This window comes from Megalobrama amblycephala, linkage group LG1 (assembly GCF_018812025.1).
Source record: "Megalobrama amblycephala isolate DHTTF-2021 linkage group LG1, ASM1881202v1, whole genome shotgun sequence".
Lineage (NCBI taxonomy): Eukaryota > Metazoa > Chordata > Actinopteri > Cypriniformes > Xenocyprididae > Megalobrama > Megalobrama amblycephala.
Genome location: NC_063044.1, coordinates 22973375 through 22992868, shown reverse-complemented (window position 1 = coordinate 22992868; position 19494 = coordinate 22973375). Strand labels below are relative to the sequence as shown.

Genomic DNA, 19494 nt, shown 5'->3' with positions numbered 1-19494 from the left:
TGAGATGCAGACAAGTTGAGATGCTTTGTTTGTTGTCAGCACTTTGATTTCATTACCAAAAAGTTTATTTTCACTAATAGTCTAATTTTATACCATATACAATTGAATAAAATTAACAGCTAGCTAACAACAACTTGCTTTGCACTTTTTTTCTGTTTTCACCTCACTCCAGTCTAAACTAGGCTAAATTATTTTTTTTAGGTAATTTTTCTACACATTGTCATATAAATAACCTAAAAATACTGTAGTTCATTAAGATTAAATCTTACTAACCACTCTTACTAAAAAAATGGGGTAAGCACACTTATATTCTCATTTCAAGAGGTGTTCTGAGTAAATGATTTGTTTGTAACACTTTATAATATGGTTTGATTTGTTAACACTACATTAGTTAATGTATTAGACTAATAACCAGCATGAACTAACCATGATCAATACATTTGTTACTGTATTTATTAATCTTTGTTAATCTTAGTTAATAAAAATACAGCTGTTCATTGTTTGTACATGTTACTTCACAGTGCACATTAAATATGTAAACAAATAGAGAGCAATTTGAGAGCAAGACAGCTCTCGTGTTGTTTTAAGACGGTGAATGCGCGCGCACGGCCGGGGCTCTCTCTCTCTCTCTCTCTCTCTCTCTCTCTCTTTCAGTGCAGGAAAACTCCTGCATTAGTTATGTCAGTGTAAAACTATACTACCATTAACCTATAAAACACTACTACACTATAAAAACGGGCATGTGATTAAGCAGCACCAAAGGAGACATGCTCTACGATTTATTTTTGGCAACAGTAGGCTGTCTTAAAATAAGAGAAAGTTGACATTAGTGATGGGTCAAAAATACCATTCAACGCGCTGCGTGACAGCCTTTATGATAGCCAGCTAGTTAACGTTAAGTGAACACCGCAGCATGTCGCTAGTTAGCAAAAGGGCTTAACTTACTGATGGGATGGAAGGTGGTGTTTTTGGTTCGTCCATCTTTTTCGCTGATCAAAAGGCAGAACGGGAGCACGCGCAGTCTTCTTAATCGCTTGATTCGCTCGATGTGCCAGCTTAATCAAACCTGCCATCCACCGTTCTGGCAGTGGTAATGTGGGTTTGGAATGGAATGATTCGTAACATTTTTATAATTGTAACGAGTAACGATGCAGCACAAAAAAAAAATCGGAGTAAAAGTATTAAACTCATCGAAAATTTGTACTGAAGTAAAAGTGGAAGTAGGAGAAAAAAATAATACTCTAGTAAAGTACAGATACCTCATTTTAGTACTTAAGTACAGTAGTGAAGTAGTTCTACTTCGTTACTATACATCTCTGGTTGGGGTTATACTTGCATGACATTGTAGTGCTGTGCCCTCACAAAAGCATATAATTTGCATGCTTTTTTAAGCAGCGTGGTTTAAAATCAAGTGATTTTAAAATGTGCAAGTGCAGTAAGCTATGAAAAGGAATTCAATTTACTACTCTTACTTTGGCTGAGAGCCAAGAACTTTTTTTAATTATGTTAGTTAGGCTAGTACAGTATTGTGGTTTTCAATCCTGATCCTGGTGACCCACTGCTTAGCACATTTTGTATGTCTCTTTTATTAAACACACCTCATTATAGATCTTCAGCTCATTAGGTGAGAGCTACAGAGTGTGCCAGATAAGAGAGACATACAAAATGTCTAGTGCTGTTCCCAGGACCAGGATTGAAAAACACTGGGCTAGTACTACTTTTTGCTGTGATATTGGTTAAAATTGGTGTTGAGAATTAACATGAGAAATGACATTTAAACACTGTTACAGTATGAGTGTGATTAATTGGAATATAGTAGAAGCACAGTTTTCAAGTTACCACACATGTGCGGTAGTTATTTTTCTATTGGGAATCACAGACTAGATTAGAATTTACATTTTATTTATTTTATTAAGAACTGATCACTTACTCTTTGCTGACTTTTCCCATCTTTCTTAAAGGCTCAACTGCAGAGGACAATAAAGCTGCTCTTCATGAGATCAGCCGCAAACTGAAGGACAAATTAAAACAGGAGTGTGAGCGAATATTGGTTGGTAATTCTCAGACGGGTCATCAGAAATACCTGAACGATATTTACACTGATCTATATGTGGTGAATGAGACTGGAGGAATAGTGAGTGAGCATGAGGTTAGACAGATCGAATTCAAACAATTTGATGCCAAGGACACACCGATCCAGTGCAATAACATTTTTAAAGTCCATAATGGTCGACGAAACAGAAAAGTCCTAATGATGGGCATTGCAGGGGTAGGAAAAACAGTCTCTGTCAATAAATTCATCCTTGACTGGGCTGAAGAAAAAGAAAATCAGGATATTGCCTTAATTTTTCCTCTTCCATTCCGTCAGCTAAATTTGATCACAAATAACTGCAGTCTCATGGGACTGCTTCACAAATGCTTCTTTAGTGATGCTAAAGATCTGTCCTCTCTTCCTGATGGTGATGGTAAAATCATGTTCATCCTTGATGGGCTGGACGAATGTCGCTTCCCTTTGAGGTTTAAAAATGATGACATATTTACAGATGTTCACAAAGAAACAACAGTGAGTAAGATAGTTACAAACCTTATCAAGAGACATCTGGTTCCCTCTGCTCTCATCTGGATTACATCCAGACCAGCAGCAGCCAGTCTGATACCCCGAGACTACATTGATCAAGTGACAGAAGTGCGAGGATTTAATGATGAGCAGAAAGAGCAATTCTTCAGAAATAACAGCAGTCCTGGGGTTTCTGAAATCATTATCCGTCATATAAGGAAATCTAGGAGCCTGTACATCATGTGCCATATCCCCGTCTTCTGCTGGATCTCTCTCACTGTTCTTCAGCCTCTACTGGTTCGAGAGAGCAATGACAAAACACCAACAACCCTCACAGGGATGTACACAAACTTCTTACTTACTCAGCAGCAACAGATGAAAGCAAAATACAGTGATGATTCTGAACCTGAAGCCAGTATCAGGTCTTTTGATCAGATTATTCTGAAGCTTGGGAAACTGGCCTTTCAACAGCTGGAGAAAGGAAATCTGATTTTCTACAAAGAAGATCTTGAGGAATGTGGACTAGATGTCAGTGAAGGGTTTGTGTTCTCTGGCTTATGCACTCAGATCTTTCAGGAGGAAAATGCTGTTTCAACAAGAAATGTTTACAGCTTTGTACATCTCAGCATGCAGGAATTCATTGCTGCTCTCTATGTGTTTTTTATTAACAAAAACAAGAAAGCAAACCCATTTCTTAAATCATGGAAAAAGCTGACATTTAAACTCTCCACAAAGCCACTGTTCAAACTCCATAAGGCTGCAGTCAAGAAGGCTTTGCAAAGCAAGAACGGACACCTGGACCTTTTTCTTCGGTTCCTTATGGGTCTCTCTCTGGAATCCAACCAGAGAGACCTGAAGGAACTACTGCCAGGACTGGAAATAAAAACAGAGAATGTTACAGACACTGCTACTTATATCAAACAAACAATAGAGACAGAGAAATCAGTGGAAAGAACCATCAATCTCTTCTACTGTTTGAGTGAACTGAAAGATGACTTTGTGGAGGAAATCCAGAAGAATCTGAGCTCAGGAAATCTTTCAGTACAGAATCTCTCATCTGCTCAGTGGTCAGGTCTGGTGTTTGTGCTACTGATGTCAGAAGAGACTCAAGAGAAATTTGAACTGCAGAAATACAGAAGATCTGATGAAGCCGTCATGAGACTGCTGCCAGTGATCAAAAACACCAGAAGAGCACTGTAAGAGTCTACTTTACATTTATTTATACACTGTTAGTTGTTTTAATTGTTCCTTAATTTTACAGGTGACTTGCTTGCCAAGAAAAATTAATAAATGTATCAATCTGTGGGATGATAATAAATACCAATGTATCTCCATCATCAAAGAAGTTGAACTTGAGTTTTACCCATTTTATGGTTCTTAATTGTATCATAAATTAAGGAAATTGGAAATACTGGTTTAATACTGAAACCTACCTAATAAGCATTAATATTGTTTGTTTTGTTCTCTACATAGGCTACAGTGCTGTAATCTCACTTCTCAGTGTTGTGAGAGTTTATCTTCAGTTCTACAATCCTCAATCTCTGTCCTGAGAGAGTTGGACCTGAGTAACAATAACCTGCAGGATTCAGGAGTGAAAATTCTTTCTGATGGACTGAAGAGTACAAACTGTCAGCTGCAGATACTGAGGTTTGAGTTCAAATACTTTATTTTTGCATTAAGTTAAATATTAAAAATTACCCTGCTAAGACTGATTCTGTATGCAATTACATTTTGTTTACATTTTGTTTATTTATTGTTCAGATTTCCCATATGTAATCTCACTGCTCAGTGTTGTGAGAGTTTGTCTTCAGTTTTACAATCATCAAACTGTGTTCTGAGAGAGCTGGACCTGAGTAACAATGACCTGCAGGATTCAGGAATGAAGCTTCTTTCTGATGGACTGAAGAGTCCAAACTGTCAGCTGGAGATAATGAGGTAAATGGTTTTGAAATAATTAATGAAATGCTATCACAATTATTTTGTCAACGAATGTGACATCTGCTCTCGGCGGAATATCAGAACAAGAGACTAAATATTTATGGGGATGTGATATTTTCTATTACATATTTATACAGATGTGTATATTTAAAAGGTATGACCCACTTAGACTGAATAAGTCTGAGAAAAATATTATTTGGTGTTGGGGGTGGGAGTGGACTGTCTGAAGATTTTAAATATGCACACATTCACTCTTATTTGTATGTCTAATATGCTGAAAATTATTTTGTCATATTCAATTACAAATTATATTAATCACATAAATATATATTTTCAATTCAAAACAATGAAATTTGAAAAAAGTAGGGTAGTCACTGGAAATTAGTGACTATTATTTAAGTTTTTTAACCCCTTAAGCCCTGAAGGCATTTTCAGAGTTGTTTTTTTTTCTGTGTCATACAAAAAATGTAAAGACTCTTAACTCCAAACCATAGCAAGTAAGGTTGTCAAGTCAAGGTTGGTATTGTTTAAAAGAAAATGTTTATTTATTTATTTATTTTTTAATAAAAAGAGATTGACAAAAAAAGTTGCTCAATTTAAAAAAAATGCTCAATTAAAATTTTACATATCTTATTTGACATGCAAAAACTCAGAAAGGAAATAAGATAGGAAGACATTTTTTTGATGTTCCTCTATATGTGAGCTGCATCTGATTCAAATTTTGTGGTGATAGCATAAAGTAATCTAAAGCTACAGCATTTGGAACCAAGGTAGCCTTTTTGTTTAGCCCTTGGCGCCCCTAATGGGCATTTTTAAAATCCTTACTTCACAAGGAATATTGTGATTGATGCAAGGGATTATGTTGATTTTGGACTCATTTAAATTGGGAGCATCCACTGTAAGAAATGATGTGCCATTTTCTACAATCTACAGGGAGTGCAGAATTATTAGGCAAGTTGATTTTCTGATCATATTTTTTTCCCAAGCACATTTTACCAATTCCAATCCACATCAATCTTAATAACTACTATTAATATTGTTTTTAATCATTTATAAGTGATATATAATTGTTCGTGAAGGCTGGAAATGAAAAATGCCTTATATTCAGGTGTGCAGAATTATTAGGCAAGTTTTCTTTTACAGGCAAAATGAGCCAAAAAAGAGATTTAACTCAGACTGAAAAGTCAAAAATTATTTAATACTCATGAGAAGGACGCAATACTAATGCAATACTAGAAATTGCAAAGTTAAAGCATGACCAAGGGACAGCAAAATGCTCATTAGGTCAGCGGGGTCAGACAAAAACAGGTGGAAAAGAAAAGACACATGTTAACTGCAAAATAATTAAGAATTAAGGTGAAGAATTAAGTGTGAAACCATCAGGAACCCTTTAGTCTCCAGCGCCACCATTTTCCAGAGCTGCAACCTACCTGGAGTCTCCAGAAGTGCAAGGTGTTAGGATCTCAGAGACTTAGGTTAGCTAAAGAATCCTAAAAAATGACCTGCACTTGATAAGAATCACAAGCTGAAGTGTTATAAAATACATGAAGACTGGGTTTTAATAGGGCTTATAGACAGACAGCTTGAGAATGACTCCTGATGGACCAGCACCACATCCTCTTGTACCACTGTTTGAAGAATTTATCCAGAATCTGGCAGTAAGGTGTTTGAGTTCACTTTTAGTCCATCTCTTAACCTGAAATGTCTGTCTTGCAGAGATGGACTAAAAATGATCTTCCAAAACTTACTGCCAGATTCTGGAAGATAAATTCTTCAAACAGTGGTACAAGAGGATGTGGTGCTGGTCCTTCAGGAGTCACTCTCAAGCTGTCTGTTTATAAGGTCTATAAAAACCCAGTCTTCATGTATTTTATAACACTTCAGCTTGTGATTCTTATCAAGTGCGGGTCATTTTTTAGGATTCTTTAGCTAACCTAAGTCTCTGAGATCCTGAGACCTTGCACTTCTGGAGACTCCAGGTAGGTTGCAGTTCTGGAAAATGGTGGCGCTGGAGACTAAAGGGTTCCTGATGGTTTCACACATAATTCTTAATTATTTTGCAGTTAATGTGTCTTTTCTTTTCCACCTGTTTTTGTCTGACCCCGCTGACCCAATGAGCATTTTGCTGTCCCTTGGTCATGCTTTAACTTTGCAATTTCTAGTATTGCATTAGTATTGCGTCCTTCTCATGAGTATTTAATAATTTTTGACTTTTCAGTCTGAGTTAAATCTCTTTTTTGGCTCATTTTGCCTGTAAAAGAAAACTTGCCTAATAATTCTGCACACCTGAATATAAGGCATTTTTCATTTCCAGCCTTCATGAACAATTATATATCACTTATAAATGATTAAAAACAATATTAATAGTAGTTATTAAGATTGATGTGGATTGGAATTGGTAAAATGTGCTTGGGAAAAAAATATGATCAGAAAATCAACTTGCCTAATAATTCTGCACTCCCTGTATGCATGCTTCATGAAGTTCTAAGCGAAAATTCCAGATGAAAGCTACATTTTAGTTTTAGTTAGCGTCTGTGCTCCTGTGCGGTTTTATGTGTTGTAATTTCGTGAGGAATATTTTGTGATCAACTTATTCGATTATGTTGATGTCGTTTTAATTGTGAGAGCCTGCTGTAAATAATGATGTTCAAATTTCCACAATCGGAACATGACACCTATTTTGTGATGATCAAGGCAGGAGTTTTGAAAAATATGATTATTAATTTTTTTATAGTTAGGTGGCGCCCGCTGGATGACTCAGCCATTGTTAAGAGTTGAACACACTTTTGTTATCTTTATGACTGAATCTACAGAAAATAACAGCATACAAACTGCACAGGTCAGTGTGTCATAGTAACATCTGATTGCCAAACTAATGTCATGTGGACTGTTGCTGTGTGTTTGTAGGTTGTCTGGCTGTATGGTGACAGAGGAAGGCTGTCGTTATATGTCTTCGGCTCTGAGTTCGAACCCCTCACACCTGAAAGAGCTGGATCTGAGATACAATCACCCAGGAGATTCAGGAGTCAAACTGCTCACTGAAAAACTCAACCATCAAAACTGCACACTCGATAAACTCAAGTATGTTGAGCAGGAAGAGTTTGACTATTTCTTTCATATATTTACAAAAGTTCTTACTAAGAATAAACAGAGGTTTAGCTGTAGTTATACTACAGGGCTGTTTAATGCTTGATTCTGATTGTTTGACAAACTGTTACGGTACAGACGGCACGGAGGCAGAAGTAAAAGCAAGTAAGGTTTATTGAAATTCAGCAATGAGCAGGTGAGTAAATGGTGGATAGAGAGTTCAATGTGATGATAGGGGAATTGATACTGTCCTTTGTTGCTTGTAGATGGAAGTCGTGGTAGATGAGATGGAGAATGGCAGACGAGGAACACTCACACACACGGAGGGAGGAACACAGGAGGAAGACTGGAGACACTGGAGAGACTGGGATCGCTGGTAGCAGGTAAGTAGCAGGTTGGAGTCCTTGAGGTAAGTATACATGAGTCTGTATATCAAACGAGACCAGACAAAGACTGTGTGTGAGAGTGTGGGCTATATAGTGCTGGTGATTGCGGGGATGATGACGTGCAGGTGGCGGTGATTAGAACTCCGGTGATTGAGTGCGTGGGTATTGCAGGGAGGTGGAGCCTGACGTGTCTGTGACAGTACCCCCCTCCCACGGCCTGCTCCTGAGGGCCGAGGACCCCGACGTCGTGGTGGCCAACCTCGAGGGCGTGGGGCAGGTCTGTCCGGGTGGCTGGTGTGGAAGGCTTGTGGCAGGTTGGGATCAAGGATGTCGTTCCACGGGACCCACGACCGCTCCTCTGGCCCGTAGCCCTCCCAGTCTACGAGGTATTCCAGGAGACCACCACGGCACCGGGAGTCCAGAATTTCATGAACCTCGTATGCAGCTCCATCCTCCAGAAGAAGTGGAAGGGGGGGCTCGGCGGCTGCCACGTCAGGCTCTGTGGAAGGAGAGAGAGAAGGGTGGTGAGGTTTCAATAGAGACACATGGAAAGTGGGATGAATCTTGTATTGTGGAGGGAGCTGAAGACGATACATGACGGGGTTGATCTGCTGAATGATGGTGAACGGGCCAATGAAGCGGGGACTCAGCTTCTTGCATGGCAGACGCAGTCTGATGTCCCTGGTCGACAGCCAGACCATTTGCCCAGGTTTGTAGTTGGGAGCGTTGGAGCGACGAAGGTCGGCTGTCATCCTGCGTCTGCGCAGGGCCCTCTGCAGCTGATGGTGGGCTGAGTCCCACACCCTCTCGCTCTCCCGGAACCAGTAGTCGACAGCAGGAACGTTGGAGGGTTCCCCGTCCCAGGGGAACAGTGGGGGTTGGTAGCCGAGTACGCATTGAAAAGGTGTTAATCTGGTGGAAGGCTGACGGAGGGAGTTCTGGGCGTACTCGGCCCAACCCAGGTACTGGTTCCAGGAGTCCTGGTGGCCGTGACAGAAGGTACGCAGGAAGCGGCCGATCTCTTGGATCTTCCGTTCCGTCTGCCCGTTCGTCTGAGGGTGGTATCCCGACGATAGACTTACGGTCACACCCAGGAGCGACAAGAAGGCCTTCCAGACCCGGGAGATGAACTGGGGGCCCCTGTCAGATACAATGTCCTCGGGGATTCCATAGTAACGGAAGATGTGGTTGAACATAAGTTCTGCAGTGGTGAGAGCGGTAGGTAGACCTTGGAGAGGAATCAGTCGGCAGGCCTTGGAGAATCGATCCACTACCACGAGGATGCAGGTGTGACCGTCAGAAGGTGGGAGATCCGTTATAAAGTCAATTCCCAGGTGTGACCATGGTCGCTCAGGAACGGGCAGAGGATTGAGCTTGCCGGCCGGCAGATGACGAGAGCTCTTGGAGATGGCGCACTCCCTGCAGCCCTGCACGTACCTTCTGACATCCCTGGCCAAGTTGGGCCACCAGAAGAGCGCTTTAAGGAGCGAGAGGGTCTCATTGACCCCCGGGTGACCAGTGCCAAGTGATGAGTGAGCTGCGTGGATGAGGTGAGTGCGTCGTGCTCTGGTGATGTACTGAAGGCCCTGCGGGCAACCCGGCGGAGTGTGGGTGGAGGCATTGGAGGAGGGCAGAGTTTCTTCAGACCACTGGATGGGATTCACGAAGATGGATTCTGGAAGGACGGTTTCTGGAGTTTCAATTTTCTCATCGGGAGCATGGAGACGGGATAAGGCGTCAGCCTTGAGATTCTTGGAGCCAGGACGATAGGAGATAGTGAAGTCGAATCTTGAAAAGAACATGGCCCAGCGAGCTTGACGGGGGTTTAATCTTTTCGCAGCTTTGAGATACTCCAAGTTTTTATGGTCGGTCAGAACTTGAAAGGGGTGTTTGGCTCCCTCCAGCCAATGCCTCCATTCCTCCAATGCGAGCTTGATGGCCAGGAGCTCACGGTCACCGATGTCATAGTTGACCTCCGCCGGGTTGAGCTTGCGGGAGAAGAAGGCGCATGGATGGAGTCTACTTGGTTGCCCCTGCTGCTGTGAGAGAACCGCTCCCACTCCTGTGGTGGATGCGTCCACTTCCACGACGAAAGGCCAGTTGGGATCAGGGTGGACGAGGAGGGGAGCGGTGGTGAAGGCATTCTTGAGGGCTTCAAAGGCTCTTGTGGCATCTTCAGACCAGGACAGAGACTTGGGCTGATGGCGAAGGAGGTCGGTGAGTGGGTAGATGATGGAACTGTAGCCTTTGATGAAACGACAGTAGAAATTGGAGAAGCCTAGGAAGCGTTGGAGTTCTTTTACAGTTGTGGGAGTGGGCCAGGACCGGATGGCATCCACCTTCCCCTCGTCCATCCGGATGCCACTGTGATCAATGTAGTATCCGAGGAAGTGGACGGATGACTGGTGGAAGGAGCATTTTTCCGCCTTGAGGAACAGTTGGAACTGCCGTAAGCGCTTGAGGACCTCCGCAACGTGGTGGCGATGTTCGGCCAGGCTCCGGGAGTAGATGAGGATGTCATCGATATACACCAACACGAATTTATGGAGAAACTCCCGGAGCACCTCATGAATGAAATCCTGGAATACAGAGGGGGCGTTGACTAGTCCATAGGGCATGACCAGATATTCGTAATGGCCGGTGGGCGTGACAAAGGCGGTCTTCCACTCGTCCCCCTCGCGTATCCGGATGAGGTTGTACACGCTGCGGAGGTCCAGCTTGGTGAACACAGTGGCACCACGGAGATGTTCCAGGGCCGCTGGGACGAGGGGAAGTGGGTAACGGAATTTGATGGTTATCTTGTTGAGTGAGCGGTAATCAATACAGGGCCGCAAGCCTCCGTCCTTTTTGGCCACGAAGAAGAAGCTGGAAGCAGCAGGGGAAGTAGACGGACGGATGTATCTTTGCTTTAGGGCCTCTTCAGTGTAGTCCTCCATGGCCTTCTCCTCCGGCACAGATAGGGGGTAGATCCTTCCCTGTGGCACTGGCTCACCCGGTAGCAGATCTATGGCGCAGTCCCATGGCCGGTGTGGAGGTAATTTGGAGGCTCGTTGCGGGCAGAAGACGTCGCAGAAGGGGGCGTAACAGGATGGAATGTCGATGGATCATTTCTCGATGGAGGTAGCACAGACAGAGATTTCCTTAGGACGTGGAGATGGAGGAACAGGAAACCCGGAGAAGCAGCTTGAGAAACAGTGTTCGCCCCACTTCAGGATCTCGCCCGTGCGCCAGGAGATGGTTGGGCTGTGTTGTTCGAGCCACGGGCGCCCTAAAACCACGTCAGCGGTGGATTCCTCCAAAACCAGCAGGTGGATGTCCTCGACATGAAGAATGCCAACGCGGAGTTGCAGTGGTCCAGCACAGCGGCTGATCTTCTTGCGGCCTAGGGGCTTTCCGGTGATGGAGTAGGCTTGATAGATACTAGGCGAAGGCGAGGTTTTGAGCTTGAGTTGACGACAGAGGGTCCCGGAGATGAAGTTCCCGGCTGACCCTGAATCGAGGAGTGCGACAACTGGAACAGACACATTTGCAGCAGTAAGGTTTACAACAGTGGTGAGTGGTTTCATCTTGAGTAAGGAGGGAAGGATGGCACTCACCAGAGGTCTTGGAGGGCAAGTTGGGCATGCGCAGAGTACATGCCCAGGAGAGGCGCAGTAGAGGCACAAATTCAGGGTCAGCCGGCGCTGTCGTTCAGTGGGGGAGAGCCGAGAATTTTCTATTTGCATGGGTTCATTGGCTGGTTCTGGGGAGCTGACGGGTTCGGACCGACAGAGGAGATGTTGAGGAAGTGGCTGGCCCTGGTGCTCTTCGAGACACGACTGCATACGAGTGCCTACGCGGATGGCGAGTTGGATGAAGCGTTTGAGGGCGATGTTGTCCTCGTATGCAGCGAGATGCAATCGCAACTTCGGTTCCAACCCCTGGCGGAAGGAAGTGATGAGGGCTTGTTCATTCCATCCGCTGCTGGAGGCCAGAGTACGGAACTGCAATGCATAATCACTCACAGTGTTAGATCCTTGTTTCAAATTATAGAGTTTCTCACCGACTGATGAATCCGAAAGGGGTTTTCCAAAGACTTCGCGGAAATGAGAGACGAAGGCAGAATATGATTTTACCACGGGGCCTTTCTGAATCCAGAGTGCGTCTGCCCAACGGAGAGCTTTTCCTTGTAGCTGTGAGATTATGAAGGCGATCTTAGAGGTGTCAGTGGGGTAAAGTTGCGATTGCATCTCCAGGACCAGCTCACATTGCAGGAGGAATCCGCTGCAATCCTCCACCGATCCTGAGTAGGGCTCCGGCCTGGCCATGGGACTGGCGTGCAGGGTTGGAGTGTGAAACGAAGAAGTGAACAAGGAAGCGGCGACAGGTGCTGGTGACGGTGACGGTGGTTGCGGTGGAGTGAGTGCTCGGCGCAGCGCGCTCACGAGCTCCTGGAACGGGTCTGGTTGGCTCATGCTGATATCCTGTCGTACTTTGCGGGTCCGGTCTTCTGTTACGGTACAGATGGCACGGAGGCAGAAGTAAAAGCAAGTAAGGTTGTTTATTGAAATTCAGCAATGAGCAGGTGAGTAAATGGTGGATAGAGAGTTCAATGTGATGATAGGGGAATTGATACTGTCCTTTGTTGCTTGTAGATGGAAGTCGTGGTAGATGAGATGGAGAATGGCAGACGAGGAACACTCACACACACGGAGGGAGGAACACAGGAGGAAGACTGGAGACACTGGAGAGCCTGGGATCGCTGGTAGCAGGTAAGTAGCAGGTTGGAGTCCTTGAGGTAAGTATACATGAGTCTGTATATCAAACGAGACCGGACAAAGACTGTGTGTGTGAGTGTGGGCTATATAGTGCTGGTGATTGCGGGGATGATGACGTGCAGGTGGCGGTGATTAGAACTCCGGTGATTGAGTGCGTGGGTATTGCAGGGAGGTGGAGCCTGACGTGTCTGTGACACAAACGTTCTAAGGTGTGCAATTATTTCCAGTAAACGCACGGCTAAAGTAGTTCCAGGCAGGTCTCAACTGCATTACAGTTCCATACCACTTCATCAAATGATTTCAGTTATTTCAAAAGTCCTTGCATCAAACAATAGGATAAAAATTATAAACTATTTCATGATTCCATAGGTTTTATCTATGGAAAGCATGCTTTCTCCCGCTCTATGTCCCATACAAATTAATAAGTGTTGAATCCCATACAGTACACATTAACCCTTAAATGCATGAATGTTTCGCTAATCATTCTTACATATTCGGGTCTTTATCGACCTGGATCAATATCTAACACGGAAAGATCTCTACCTGTCGCGATAATATAAAACTCTTCTGATATTAGAGTAACAGTTACAGAAGAATAAAATAAAGCATATTTTGTTACCTTTTGGAGCTTGAAAGGGCTCCATTTGAGCAGATGTTTTATGCCATCATCACTGTCCTTGTCAGAGCTCATTTCCCAGTAAATTCAGCAAATAGGCTGTTTTTATGTTTGAGGTTGCGAATATGAGCCCATCCACGATTTCAAACATATTCTCAAAACTTTATAATTTTCAACATCTTCAAAATCAATATTTTGATCGCTAACAGCTTCACCAGATCCATCCAGTGACAGTCATATTTGATTGCGTTCAGTACTTGCTCTGCAGTAAATTGCTGAGCCATTTCATGTTTGTCTTATTTAGTTTTCTGTCTGAATGAGTCGTCACTTCAGCATTGTGTATCAGACATTGCCGCCTTGTTGAATAAAGGTGAATTGCACTTATTCCGTCATCTAAGATTCAATTATTTTTGTGCAGAAAAAAATATACGTACACTCATACACACCTCGGGTTATTTGCGACCCTATACATTTTTTACACAAAAATGAATACAAAAATAGGCATTCTTTTATAATTTTTTTTCTTGTTATATTCTTTATAAAAAATTGATTGAGGAATACCAAGAAGGTTGATGTCTAACTTTAAAAAATGAACGAGGAGGGGGGTAGTGAATGACGTCCCGGGTTAACACACACACAAACATATACATGCACAGAAACCCTGCGACTTCGTCAGTAAAATAGTGTAAAACAGTGTCTGATATCTAGCTTTCCTCAAGGGGTCCCAACCAGCACACCCATGTGGGACACAAAGGGGTTGCACTTGAGCTGATATCTGGGACACACATGGGTTAACCCCAATGAGTTAATAATGGGGCCTTGATGCATTAAAGGTAATGTACCTAGATTAATTGAACAAAAAAAGAACACAAATCTAGATTAATGAAAGGGCCATTGCACCCATGTCACCGCCACCCGGTGGCTTTAGGAAAACAAAGCATGGTGGGCAATATGCATTTAAGTATAGAAATATAGGAGGACTACGTCAGTTATTTGTATTTGCCACACTTCCTGCAACCAGCTGGTGGTGATATGACTAACTAAATTTTGACATGTAAATGTCTTCACTCCAGGGCACTTATCAAACGTGGAGTTTGAGGCAGACTGGACATTGTGTGCATGAGTTACAACTTCCTGCTTCATGACAATAATATCATGCTTTAGCACTCAGCTAAGTGTTGCTAGCATGTTTTAGAATGTTTCTAGCATGTTTAATACTCAATTGCATACTTTAGTATGTTGCTAGTAGTGCATCACAGTGTTAATCACATCACTGCTTGTTGCCAGTGGGTGGTGCTATTACTTTATCTGAATATTGTCATGTAGATGAGTTTATGGCAGGACTCTTCTCAAATATGTGAAGTTTGGAGCAGATTGGACATTGTATGCCTGAGTTACAACAACTTCCTATTTCGTGGTGTTTATTGCATACATTAGTACTTAGCCAAGTGTTGCATGATTTATCGTGTTTCTAGCATGTTTGGTACTTCATGGTATATTTAAATGTGTTTCAGGGACTGAATTATGGTGTAAAGCATGCCATTTCCTGTTGCCAACAGGTGGCGCTATGATTTACTGAATATTTGCATGTAGATGTCTTCAGGCCAGGACTCTTATCACACATGTGAAGTTTGGGGCAGGTTGGACATTGTATGCCTGACTTACAAAAGCTTCCTGTTTCATGGTGAAACATCAGACTTTGTCAGGCCGCCATGGACACACCATTCAATGAAAACTCAAGATCTTTGCAATTTAACATTGCTAAGACCTTAAGATTAGACTGACCAAGTATGATGTTGATCTGATTAAAGCTCTAGAAGGAGTTTGTTAAAGTAGGTGACTTTAACAAGGAGTTGTTCTTTTTGGGTTTTCAGATTTTGCACCTATGGACTTTTTTGTAGGTATTGTTACACGTGTCTATTGAATTTCATATTTTTACGTGAAACAGCGTGAAGGGCACTTAATTGAAATTTTGTAGGTGGTGCTATTGAGCCATTTTGCCACAACTAATTCTGAAACCCATATTAGATTTAAATTTTCACACACTTCTGACATGTGTGTAGAGTTTCGTGAGTTTTCGAGCATGTTTAGGTCCTCAAAAATGCGATTCATTTCAGAGAAGAAGAATAATTGACTGAGCAATTACAATAGGGTCCTCACACCATCGGTACTCAGGCCCTAATTAACTTACATGTCTCGGGTATTATCCAAAGACATACATTTTTACAACAGTTTACATAATCTTTGAAGAAATTCTCAAGTTCAATTTTATGAAAGAATTAAACTATATAGACAACAATGGAATCTTATATCACCACCGGTTACACTTTATCTTAGGGTGATGTAGTTACATTGTACTTTTTCAAATAAGTACTGAGTAACAATACGTAATTACATGTACTTACTATATAGGTTAGGTTAGGGTTAGGTTTTGGTTTAGTTACCTGCATAATTTAATGTTATTACATAGTAAGTATATGTTGCTACGTCACCTTAAAATAAAGTGTTACCCCATCACCTATTGGTTAGAAATGGTAAACACATTCAAACCCATAACTGCTTGAGATAATTTACATAAAGTTCATGTAAGCATAAACATCTCGTATATAAACTTCAAACAAAGAGAGATTCAGTTACTAAAATTATAGTAACATATAGAGACATGCAAAAATCCAGTATTACAGAATATAACATTATACATGAAGAGTATTACAGAATATCACCGGAAGGCATGTTCAAATATGCAGCTGTAACACTAATAAATTGCATAATGACATAATAATATACATCATATACATTGTTATGATAAATGCTTTGATATTTATAATGAACTTCAAAAACAGGTAAATCACATCTGTTCATTGACGCACACTTCTACCTCGCACTTTCAGTTACTCACTCTTTCCATGGAAAATAATAATAACTTTATTTATATAGCACTTTTAAAGCTTTTTAGCACAGTGCTTCACAAAAGGCAAAAAGACATGAAGAGCATTACAAAATATATAACCAGAAACATTATTGGTACATTTAAAACCAAATCCCACAAGAATCCAAATACTTCACACAGTAGTAAAAGCACATCTATACACATCATTTTTTTAAAAAGAGACTTGAAAACAGAAAAAGACTCTGCATATCTTGGAACAGCCAACAATCCATGATTTGAAGATCTGAGACACCTGACTGTTTCATGAGGTCTTAAAATTTCTGTTAAATACTTCATAGTGCCAAACTATGAAGCACTTTATATGTCAATAATAATATCTTTAAAACAATCCTAAAATGAATTGGTAGCCAATGTAGTGAAGTTAAAAAAAAAAAAAAAAAAAAAAAAAAACTGGAGTGGTATGATTATAAGATCTAGTTCGACTCTGTAATCTAGCAGCAGTATTTTGTACCAATTGAAGCTGTGATAAAGTACTTTGCTGTAAAGAAGAAAACTGTAACAATAATCAATAATCCAGACAAGATGAAAAATAGGCATAATTAAGCATCCATGTGCCTTATCAATTTAAAATTTGTCTCACCTTGGAAATATTTCTTAACTGATAAAAACAAGATTGAACAGTCTTAATATGATATTCAAAATTAAATTTGGAGTTAAAATAAACACCCAGATTATTTATTAACTGTTGAATATTGGGAAAGATGTAATTAAGACCTGACTTGACTTTGCTTTTATTAGAGCTGTGACCAAATATCAGTACTTCAGGTTTATTATTATTAAACTGCAAAAAAATTACAAGCCATCCAGTTTTTTATGTCTCCTAAGCATGCCTGAGGACATCTAAGTTTGACAGATCATTAGATGGCAGTGATAAATATAACTGCAAAACATCTGCATAGCAGTGAAAATTTATATGATGTTTCTGAATTACAGATCCAAGAGGTAACATATCAATTTAAAACAAAACTGGCCCCAACAGGGAGCCCGGAGAAACACCACAGTTAATTGAACAAGGAGAGGATAAATCATCTCCAACTAACACGACAAATGTTCTATTCGACAAAGAAGAACGAATCCAATCCAATGCCCCCCCCGCAACTCCCACCCATCTATGCAATGTAACAATTAAAATTGAACTGTATATCTAATAATATTAAAACACAGTATTCTCCAGCCAGTATTATCCTCTGCCATCAATAAATCATTTGTCACTCTTAACTTCAAGTTAATAGATAGTGCGCACAGACTATGAAAGGTTTGCGCACTGAACTATGCACGAGATGGAGCGGGACACGGAAAATGAAGCAAGGCCTATACCCGCGGCTTAAGACAACTTTTATTTTCTTTCACACACAGCACAGAGAAACTTTCTAATAAAATGACCAAACTGCCTGTCAAGTGATAGACGAAACTGACAATGATTTTTATCTTTTTTAAACAAATGAAAGGCAATATGGATAAACATTCACAGCCACGATGTACAGAACACCACTCAAAGATATAGAAGAAAATGAATAAAAACATTTTGGATGAATAAACCTTAATGTAACACTTTTCGTATATACAGGAAGAAGGAGGCGGGAACTGGCGAACATTCAACCAAACTTTAATTCAAAATAAACAAAGAACAAAACGAAAGTAATGCCGGCAGACCCTCGCGGACGTCTGCCAGCCACACAAACATAATAAAACGTAAAATAAAGTCCAGGCCTGGTCCTCTCTCGTCCTTCACGGTCGTCGCTCCTCCTTTTATGCTCCCGGAGCTCCTCCGTGAGAGACTCAAGGCCGGTGCGCCTCCCAGGTGATGCTCATTATCACTTGCGTCACCAGCCTCGCGCCGTTCCCTCATGGCTCTCGCCCGCCCTGGTCGCCACACTTATATATATATATATATATATATATATAAACTGCAGAAAAGCTGCACTGCAGATAGATATGCGTCACGGTTCCAGTCATTCCCGGACTACACTTCCCATAATCCTCCCTGCCAATCACCTGCACTCACTCCACCAATCAGCTAACACTAATCACCACACCCAGCTGACACGCATTACCTGGACTATATAAGCTAGTCACATCCTCACACACATTGCGAGGTCTTGTATACGCTGGTTGCAATTCTGAGCATTGCGAGGTCTTGTATACACTGGTTGCAATTCTGAGCGTTGTTCATTCTGTCTGTCTGCCTGCCTGTTATTTAACTTGTTTGATATTCGTTTACAATTCTCTGCTGCCCGCCCTTGGACTGTGTATTGTTTATTGGACTTGTGAGTGATATCTGCCTGCCCTGACCTATTGCCTGTTCCTCGACTACGATTCTGCCTACTCTCTGCCATACCTGTTTGCTGTTGTTCAACCACTGCCTGTTTGACTACGAACTCTGTGTAAATAAAGCTTGCACATGGATCCTACCCTGAGTCCCGCTTCATTACAATATGCATTTCACATGCCGGCAAATCGAATTAAATCGGCTAAATTGCCTGTGCGAGCAAGCTTTAACTCTACAGTGCAACACTGATGCACCAAAAAACTAAAATTAAAATTAATTTAATAAAAAAAATTAATAATTGTTTAATCAAACATTAATTTACAGAATTGAATTAGAACAGAATATACCGTTCTAATAAATAAAAATAGCCTAATTAAAAAAATGAAATAGTCATAATCAAGTTATAACTGCAAAATGCCTGAAGTGCAGGGGAACATATTCAAAACACAAGCCACAAATAGTTAAATTAGATAACCCAGAGTGATCAATAAATACATTCAAATTATTAAAATAACGCGATCTACCTGTGTCCGTTAGAGTCTTTTCAAATAGTGTGCTGTAGTCATTTCGTTAACGTTTGCCGGCAGAAGCGCGCCGCAGTGTTTGTCATTGTTGAGCATTAGGACATGAGCTGATGGCACAACTTGCATCATACGTTTTTTGGATCATCTTTTACCATTTCAAAATGCATCCAATTCATGGAAGTGAAACTTAATCGGTCACAGGGGTGGTTGGATTTATTCACGCACATTAAAAATATTTATTAAAAGCTTCTTTCTTTTCACATTTTTATTTACAGCATTATTATAATAGGCTGTATATTAACCTATTGGGAGAGAACCAGCACATCTATGTGAAATCAGATATTGAGCACCCCATATATCATTTTATAACATCTCTGCGAAGATTCGACTGTGAGATTGGAAGTCGAATC

The 19494-nt window shown here is 41.3% G+C and overlaps 1 protein-coding gene across 1 annotated transcript in view; it reads left to right on the top strand.

The window, feature by feature from the left end:
• Positions 1–1665: 1665 nt before the first annotated feature.
• Positions 1666–19494, top strand: part of LOC125262745 (NACHT, LRR and PYD domains-containing protein 3-like) — a 31660-nt gene continuing 13831 nt past the window's right edge. Inside the window, exons 1-5 of the mRNA XM_048181660.1 lie at positions 1666–1711; positions 1917–3753; positions 4031–4204; positions 4319–4492; positions 7403–7576. Of these exons, the coding sequence (XP_048037617.1) occupies positions 1666–1711; positions 1917–3753; positions 4031–4204; positions 4319–4492; positions 7403–7576 (2405 nt within the window). The remainder of the gene's footprint in view (positions 1712–1916; positions 3754–4030; positions 4205–4318; positions 4493–7402; positions 7577–19494) is intronic.